Genomic DNA, 8,788 nt, shown 5'->3' with positions numbered 1-8,788 from the left:
GCCCTTTGAATAGCAGGCGGTTGGCCTGTGGGACTCTCAGCCACAGGGCATCAGAGGGGAGGAGAGCTGGGCGGGGTCAGGCGCCCTCCCTCCTGGGGAATGAAGCAGCCCCAACCTGACGGGGCAGGGGCCTCCCCCCTGGGCCGCTCATTCCAGGGCTGGCCACCATGGGGTTCGTGCATTTCCTCTGCAGCCGTGGGTGATGGGGACCAGGCTAGATGGGTCATCCTGGGATCCAGGACACCGAGCCAGGGGCCCTCAATGAGACCCCAGTAGAAAGTGTGCTGGGATTCCGGGGGCACGTAAGTCGGGCAGGAGGGTGTGGGAGACAGCGTTGGCTATGGGACCAGCGGATCACTGAATGTGGAAGCCCAGAGAGGCTGGGAACAGCCTCCCCGCACCCACGCCCCAACATGGGGCTGGATCCCCACGTGCAGTGAGGTTCGGGGGGCTCGGCCCATGCTGCCAGGGCGTCTTCCCATGCTCCCCTCCCTGCTACCCCCCCAGGGCAGGGCTGAAGGGCTTCAATGTGGCGGGTGGGGCTGCGCCTACCCTGGGGAGGCCCCGCTTGCCAGCATCCTGCTCTGCTAACAGCTGAGGTGGGAGGCTCCCTGAGAGCCGCAGGCTCTGACTCACGCTGCAAACACACAGGCCCTGCCCTGCCCTCAGCCTGCCCCGCAGCCAGCCCAGCCTCCAGCCACAGCGGGCGGGGGATTGTACAGAGTGCGGGGCTGCTGTGTCTCTCGGTGTGCGTACCATGAGCAGTGAGGGGGCGCGGGGGGGCTCTGTGTGCAGGGGGGGCTCTGTGTGCAATGGGGGGCACAGGGGGGCTCTGTGTGCAGTGCCCTCGTGCCTTGGGGAGGAGGGAACCCGGGAGCCCCGACTCCCGGGCTGCGGTTGAAGTGTACCCACCTGCACTGAAAGAATCCTGGCGCCCGGCCGGGGGGTGCTCAGCCCAGCTGCCCACGGGGCAGGTGTGGACAGGCCCAGCTCCCAGGGCTAAGTTCATGTTCAACTCCCTCCTACCACGTGGGTCCTCACTGCAAGGCGCAGTGCGCCACCTGCTGGAGAAGAGCGGCACAGGCAGCTCCCCACCACCCAAATCCCAGCGGGGCGCAGGGCCAGGCCGCCGAACAGGGGAGATTTACCCAGCTCCCACTGAGATGCAGTAGATCCGCCCATGGCAGAGCCAGGATAGAACCCAGGAGTCCTGGCTCCCAGCCCCATCCTCAGGGGGGTGGAGGGGGAAGCTGGCTGGGGGAAGCCCGGTAATGCACCACGGCCCCCCCGTGCACGCCCCCGCCCCCCCGTGCACGTCACCCCCGCTAATGCACCAGGGCCCCCCGTGCATATCACCCCTGCTAATGCACCACGGCCCCCCCATGCACGGCCCCCCCGCTAGTGCACCACGGCCCCCCCGTGCACATCACCCCCGCTAGTGCACCACGGCCCCCTGTCCACGTCACCCCCGCTAATGCACCACGGCCCCCCGTGCACATCACCCCCGCTAGTGCACCACGGCCCCCCGTGCACATCACCCCCGCTAATGCACCACGGCCCCCCCGTGCACATCACCCCCGCTAATGCACCACGGCCCCCCCGTGCACATCACCCCCGCTAGTGCACCACGGCCCCCCGTGCACATCACCCCCGCTAGTGCACCACGGCCCCCCCCGTGCACGTCACCCCTGCTAATGCACCACGGGCCCCCCCGTGCACGGCCCTGCGAATGCACCACGGTCCCCCCATGCACGTCACCCCTGCTAATGCACCACGGTCCCCCCATGCACGTCACCCCAGCTAATGCACCACGGCCCCCCCCCGTGCACATCTCCCCTGCTAATGCACCACGGGCCCCCCCGTGCACGCCCCTGCGAATGCACCACGGCCCCCCGTGCACATCTCCCCTGCTAATGCACCACGGGCCCCCCCGTGCACGTCACCCCCGCTAGTGCACCACGGCCCCCCGTGCACGTCACCCCAGCTAATGCACCACGGCCCCCCGTGCACGTCACCCCAGCTAATGCACCACGGCCCCCCGTGCACATCTCCCCTGCTAATGCACCACGGCCCCCCGTGCACGTCACCCCAGCTAATGCACCACGGCCCCCCCCGTGCACATCTCCCCTGCTAATGCACCACGGCCCCCCGTGCACGTCACCCCAGCTAATGCACCACGGGCCCCCCCGTGCACGTCACCCCCGCTAGTGCACCACGGCCCCCCCCGTGCACGTCTCCCCTGCTAATGCACCACGGCCCCCCCGTGCACATCACCCCCGCTAATGCACCACGGCCCCCCGTGCACATCACCCCCGCTAGTGCACCACGGCCCCCCGTGCACGTCACCCCCGCTAGTGCACCACGGCCCCCCCCGTGCACATCTCCCCTGCTAATGCACCACGGCCCCCCCCGTGCACGCCCCTGCGAATGCACCACGGCCCCCCGTGCACATCTCCCCTGCTAATGCACCACGGGCCCCCCCGTGCACGTCACCCCCGCTAGTGCACCACGGCCCCCCGTGCACGTCACCCCAGCTAATGCACCACGGGCCCCCCCGTGCACGCCCCTGCGAATGCACCACGGCCCCCCGTGCACGTCACCCCAGCTAATGCACCGCGGCCCCCCCGTGCACGTCACCCCAGCTAATGCACCGCGGCCCCCCCCCGTGTACGTCACCCCGCTAATGCACCGCGGCCCCCCCGCGCACACGCCCGGTGGCACCTGGCCGTCATGAATCTCAGCCTCCCTATTCACGCTCCAGCCCCCCCGCGCCCCACTCCCACGCTGCTGTGACCCCCCCGCTCCACCCCCCGGGGCGCAGCCCCACCCAGCGCCCCCAGGCACGCACAAGGCCCACAATGCTCGGCCCCCCCATGCACTTCCCCTCCCCCACTCGTGCAGCACCCCCCTGCGCTGCTGCAGCGGTTGCCATGGGGATGGGTGGCTGATCTCGCGAGGTTTGCTGCCCCCCCTCTCCCCAGGGCTAGGCGACAGCTCTCGCGAGATCGCGGGGTGCGTGCACAGGGCCTGCTGCTTCCGGCCGGGGGGGAGGGGGTCGGTGCAGAGTCAGCTGGGGAGGGGGCGGGAGGAAGAGCGCGAGCCGGAGCCGGAGCCGGAGCAGGTAGGTGCGGGGGCCTGGGGGGGGGGGAGTGGGGCATGCAATGGGGCCCGTCCCCAAGGGGGGGCACGCTCAGTGGGGTGCATGGGGGGCAGCAAGCCTGCCCTTTGGGGGGGGAGTGGGGCATGCAATGGGGCCCGTCCCCAAGGGGGGGCACGCTCAGTGGGGTGCATGGGGGGCAGCAAGCCTGCCCTTTGGGGGGGGAGTGGGGCATGCAATGGGGCCCGTCCCCAAGGGGGGGCACGCTCAGTGGGGTGCATGGGGGGGAGCAAGCCTGCCCTTTGGGGGGGGAGTGGGGTATGCAATGGGGCCCGTCCCCAAGGGGGGGCACGCTCAGTGGGGTGCATGGGGGGGAGCAAGCCTGCCCTTGGGGGGGGAGTGGGGCATGCAATGGGGCCCGTACCCGGAGGGGGTATGGGGGGAGCAAGCCTGCCCCCTAGCAGGGTGGGGGGTTGGGTGCAGGCCATCTGGGGGTGCACATGCTGCAGTGGGGCCTGTTACCTGGGGGGGCAGGCAGCTGACCCGCCCGTGTCACTGAGTGTGGGGAGCCCTGGGAGCGGGGGTGTCTCAGACCCAGCAGAGGGGCTGGACCCAGGCATCCCTTCCCCCCCGGGACCCCCTCCAGAATGGAGTGTCGGGGGGGGGGGCTGTGCCCCTCGGGGAGAGCAGGGAGACTAGCTGGGGCCTGCCAGCATCCTGACGGGGGCAGCTGGCTTTGCCCCCCCTGCTGCTGTGGGAGGCTGCTTTTGGGGTCCTATTTGCAGACCCCAATAGTGGAAGGGGCTGAGAGCCCCATGTGGGGGGCTGGGCCCTTCCAAATTGTGGGCACGGCCCTGTTCTCTGAGCACTGTCCCACCTGAGCTTGGGGGCTACCTTTCCCCCAGGGGCCCTTCTTTCCCGGGAGGGCGTGCAGCTGGACCGGGGCGGGGCAAGGGGCCTGGGGTCTTGCCCCCATGCTGACCAGCGAGTGAACCCCCTGTGGGTTTCCTGGGCGGGGTCCTCCCCCCATTATCACTTGTGACGTGTCGGGGTGGAAGGCAGGGAACCGTGTCATGCTTCATTATTACTCATTTTGGGTGGGTGGGTCTCAGCCCTGGGGGGCCCGGGGCCTGCCTTAATGTGGGGCTCCTGGGCTTGTGGGTCTGAGGGGGGCCCTGGCGGTGCCGCGTGCTGGCTGGAGACGCTGTAGAGGGGCAGGATCAGGCCCTGGCAAAGAGGCGCTGGGATTCGAGGGAGCCAGAGGGAGGCACGGTGGGCAGGGGCTGCTGATACCCCAAGGGCAGGGAATGGCCTAAAACACCAACAAGAGGGACATGGAAGGGTGAGAGGTGCCGGTGCCCCGTTCCCTTGCACAGGTACCTTGTGAGGGGGGGGGCTGCGGGGGCTGGGAGCCAGGACTCCTGGGTTCTATTCCCAGCTTTGGCAGGGAGTGTTAGCTGGAGGCTGGGAATTCTTCTGTTCACTCCGTGGCCTTGGGCAAGTCCCTGGCTCAGTGCCTCAGTTTCCCCATCTGTGTTACATCTGTGTTAAGGCTGGTCTGGACCCACCTCCTGGGGGCTGCGGTTGGCAGGTGCTAGGGGAAGGCCTGTTTTGATTGGCTAGCATGCAGTGTTAGGAGCGGGGGCTGCCCCTGCACCCCCTGTGCGATGGACCCCCCCCACAGTGAAACCCCCCCCCCCGCCCTGCATGTGCCACTCCTGGCCCTCACTGGCAGCACTGCCGTGACCCTGCTGTCAGTGCCTTGGGGGCCGACACTCCATGGCCGGGGAGCGAGGGCCACCAAGTCAGCTGGCCCTGGTGGGTGCTGGGCACGGCCTGGCACGGCTGCCCCCCGGCTCTGCCTTTCAGTATTGTGACGCAGGGAGAAAGGTCCCTTGTGGGGCACACAAAGCCAGCCTGTGGCGCTGTCCTCCTCACTGATTGCCTGTGAGTCTCCCCTGTCCCCCCGGCTGTGGGGCTGGGCTGGGGTAGCCTGAAGCCAGTGGGCCAGCAGGGCCTCTCACAGTCACTGCGGGCTGTGGCTGCTGAGCACCTGGGGATCAGGACTGGGCTGGCCGGGCATCGAGCCGGGACTCGGGGCATGAGTCACCGAACGCCCTGCCCGACCCATCCCCGCCATGGAGCAGAGCTCCTGGGGTGTACGCCCCCCTGCATCCGGGCCCGCTGGGAGCTGCCGTCTCCGCAGGCACCTGATGCCGGCCGGCTTTGCCCTTCCCGCCGCCCAGGAACCGGCCTCGACGCCAGGAACGCACCGCGAGCAAGCCGACCCTGGGAGCCCCTGCACCGCGCCCCCACCACCACCATGGGCAACATCTTCGGCAACCTGCTGAAGAGCCTGATCGGCAAGAAGGAGATGCGCATCCTGATGGTGGGGCTGGACGCGGCCGGGAAGACCACCATCCTCTACAAGCTGAAGCTGGGCGAGATCGTCACCACTATCCCCACCATAGGTAGGGCCGGGAGCCAGGCCACGGCTCCCAGGGGCTCCCATCAGCCGGCCCTGCCATGGGGACAGGGACTCCCGTGTGACGGGTGTGGTCCGGTGAGCACACAGCCCCATATACTGGCCTGGGGAGGCAGGAGGAAAGGACCAGCTGACCCATAACGGGCCTGGGCCCTGGCAGGTTGCTAGGGTTGTTTGGCTCCTGGGTCCTGTCTGCAGCTCTGGGAGGGGAGTGGGGTCTAGTGGTTAGAGCGGGGGGGGGGGGGCTGGGAGCCAGGATGCCTGGGTTCTTTGCCCAGCTTTGCTGCTGTCTGAATTTGGAGGCAAGTTACTGACCTCTGTGCCTCAATTTCCCCGTCTAAACCTGCCCTGCCCCCCTCCATGCCTCAGTTTCTTTTTTGCCCGTTGAGAGGCTTCTGTGTGAGACGAGTTTGCTGGGTCTCACTCCAGTGCTTGGAGACCCTGCGGTGGCTGTCACTGAGCAGTGCCCCTCGCTGGCAAACGTGCCCGAGGCAAAGAGGGCGGAGCCCCCACTGGGGGCAGGGCTGGCTTCCCCTCACATCTGTGGCTAACCTCCCCCCCCCCCCGCAGGGTTCAACGTGGAGACTGTCGAGTACAAGAACATCAGCTTCACCGTGTGGGACGTGGGCGGCCAGGACAAGATCCGGCCGCTCTGGCGGCACTACTTCCAGAACACCCAGGGTACGGGGCCCCCCGCCCTCCTCCGTCCCCTCCCCTGCCCCCTGGGTCCTGAGCCCGGCCTGTTCTGTGCCCCTCCCCGGGGGCCCTTCCCTCCCCTGTCCAGCGATAGTCTAGGGCTGTCTGAGTATATGTGTGTGTGTGTGGGGGGGTTTAGAGGGTTTCTGTTTCTCTTCTGCCCCCACAGCCCCCGCCATGGGTTTGAGTGGGTGGGGGGAAGAGAATTGTTCAACCCCCCATTAGAGGGGTGGGGTGGTGAGGAGGGGTCTGGGGATGCATGGTCACCCCCCAAGGTGGGGTGGTGAGGTGGGGTTTGGGGGTGCACCCTGTCATCCCCTCCAAGATGGGGTGGTGAGGAGGAGTCTGGGGGTGCACTGTCACCCCCCCAGGCAGAGATTTGGGGGCGCACTCTGTCATGCACAGCCCCGGAACGGGGTGGGGCTTCCTAACTGTGGGTCTGTAAGTTGCAAAACCCGCCCCCCGGTGCCTGGTGTCAGTGCCCTCCCTCCGCCCCCCAGGGCTGATCTTTGTGGTGGACAGCAACGACCGGGAGCGGGTGAACGAGGCGCGTGAGGAGCTGATGCGGATGCTGGCCGAGGACGAGCTGCGGGACGCCGTGCTCCTCGTCTTCGCCAACAAGCAGGTGGGTGCCGTCCGCCCCCAGGGCCCCTCCAGCCACGGCCGCCCTGGCACGGAGTTCTCTGCGGGCGACGTGCCTGTCGCCGTGGTGTCTGGTCAGGCAGGCTGGTAACCCCCCCGCCCCCCTCTGCCCCCCAGGACCTGCCCAACGCCATGAACGCGGCGGAGATCACGGACAAGCTGGGCTTGCACTCCCTGCGTCATCGCAACTGGTACATCCAGGCCACGTGCGCCACCAGCGGGGACGGGCTCTACGAGGGCCTGGACTGGCTGGCCAACCAGCTGAAGAACAAGAAGTGAGCGAGAGCCGCCCCTCTCCCCACCCCCTCGCAGGCTGGCAGGACCCGTCGGCTGCCCGCGCGGGGCTGCGTGGGTCTCTTCCCCCCCTCCCCAGCTCCTTGGGTTTTGCTTTCGTTCCGGCACCGGTTGCTGTGGGTTTGATCTGGGGTCTCGGTTCTGGTCCCCCCCGCCCCCGAGGTTTGCACGGATCTCTGTGTGTGTGCGTGTGTGATGAATATATAGATATATAAATATATAGGGGGGCGGGGGGCATCTGCTTCCGTGCTGGGGCAGGCCCCCTGCTGCCCAGGGCTGGGGGGGGGGGGTGGGGGGGCACACGGACGGACCTGCGTGTGGCAGTGGCCTTTCTTTTGTGTTGTTTTTATATTGTTCTTGGTGCCCTGTGACGTGAGTCTAAACACGGAGGTGAATTCCTCAAGGCAGCTTTAAGCTTCTGTGTGGGGGGGCTGCCTGGTCTGTGCTGGGGGGGGGGCACTGCAGGGGGAGGGGGGCAGCTGGGGGAGTCGGTTCTGGGTCTCATCACTTTCCATCTTTCATGGGGGGGGGGGGTTTGGAATCACTTGCTAGGGCAGCGCCCCCTGCTGGCAACGTGGCCCTTCCCCCAGCCTCCCTGCCGCATGTGCCCTGAAAACCCCCTGCCCTCCCCCCGCACCACACTGTACAGACACAAGGGGGGCTGGCAGAGCTGGTGGGGGACTGGCCAGTGAAGTCTCTGTGCAAGGGTGGTGAACGTTCCCAAGGGGGGGCCGGGCCAGGGGCGGGGGTGTGTGGATTCAGTGGCAGAATCGGAACCAGGGTGGAAATTGCCACTCAGCCTCGCGCCCCACCCCCCTCCCCCAGGGTTTCAGAAGCTGCCGGCCCCTTATCCGGCCCCAGCTTCCCTACGTCTCCACTGGGGCAGTGCACAAAGGCACCCACAGCTGCTAAATGACCACCCCCCCCCGCCGAGGTCACCCCGGAGCAAAACGAAGCTCAGCAGGGCCCTGCTGCAGGGGCCTGGGTATCCTCCCCCCCCGACACCAAATCATGTCACTTCAAGAGGCAGGATTCCTCCCCCTGCAGCAGCCCCCCCTGCCTCTGCAGCAGGGGGGGGTCACTCCCATTATCACGACTGCTTGCTGTGGGGACACCCCGAGAGGCGCCTGCTGGGCTGAGCAGGAGTTTAGGGGAGACACATCAGGGACCGCTGCCCCCCAGGACTTGCCCATAGCAGAAGGATGGTAGCCCTGGGGATCCTGTCCCCCAGGGGCGAGTGGTGGGAGCCCATTAGCTCAGTTTGGGCTGGGTAATTAGTTGCTGTTCCTCGGTGGGCTGGTTGGCAAGGGGTATATTAATTTTTTCTTTGCACACCCCCCCCCCCGCAGTCATGCATGTGCCCCCCCCATCCCTCTTCCCCAAGATGGAGGGAAATTGGGCCTAACCACCTAACCAGCCAGCAGGGGGGAGCGATTAGCAAGTAACGCCAGCGCCTTGAGTGTCCCCCGTTTTCCCCCCCCCGGGCAGCACAGTGATTGTAACGAGAACATCCCCCCCCCCCCCCCGCCCCGGGCGGGCGGACATACTGTCAGCTCCTCCCCAGCACATGTATT

The 8,788-nt window shown here is 67.5% G+C and overlaps 1 protein-coding gene across 1 annotated transcript; it reads left to right on the top strand.

Moving 5' to 3' along the window:
* Positions 1–3,023: 3,023 nt before the first annotated feature.
* ARF3 (ARF GTPase 3) lies at positions 3,024–7,617 on the top strand. Its single transcript, XM_073318609.2, has 5 exons — positions 3,024–3,121; positions 5,344–5,568; positions 6,153–6,263; positions 6,779–6,903; positions 7,038–7,617. Exons 2-5 carry the CDS (start codon positions 5,421–5,423, stop codon positions 7,197–7,199), a joined length of 546 nt encoding a protein of 181 aa, XP_073174710.1. The 5' UTR covers positions 3,024–3,121; positions 5,344–5,420; the 3' UTR covers positions 7,200–7,617.
* The last annotated feature ends 1,171 nt before the right edge of the window (positions 7,618–8,788 follow it).

This window comes from Lepidochelys kempii, chromosome 20, assembly GCF_965140285.1.
Source record: "Lepidochelys kempii isolate rLepKem1 chromosome 20, rLepKem1.hap1, whole genome shotgun sequence".
In the NCBI taxonomy this organism is placed as follows: domain Eukaryota; kingdom Metazoa; phylum Chordata; order Testudines; family Cheloniidae; genus Lepidochelys; species Lepidochelys kempii.
Note: the sequence above shows the minus strand (reverse complement) of the source record. Positions and strands in the feature narration are given on the sequence as shown.

What these genes read in the sequence shown, in the direction of transcription:
- ARF3 (XM_073318609.2), top strand. Translation starts at nt 5,421, where the DNA reads ATGGGCAACATCTTCGGCAACCTGCTGAAGAGCCTGATCGGCAAGAAG. An exon ending in CACCACTATCCCCACCATAG is followed by an intron (nt 5,569 to 6,152) that starts GTAGGGCCGGGA and finishes CCCCCCCCGCAG; the next exon opens with GGTTCAACGTGGAGACTGTC. An exon ending in CTACTTCCAGAACACCCAGG is followed by an intron (nt 6,264 to 6,778) that starts GTACGGGGCCCC and finishes TCCGCCCCCCAG; the next exon opens with GGCTGATCTTTGTGGTGGAC.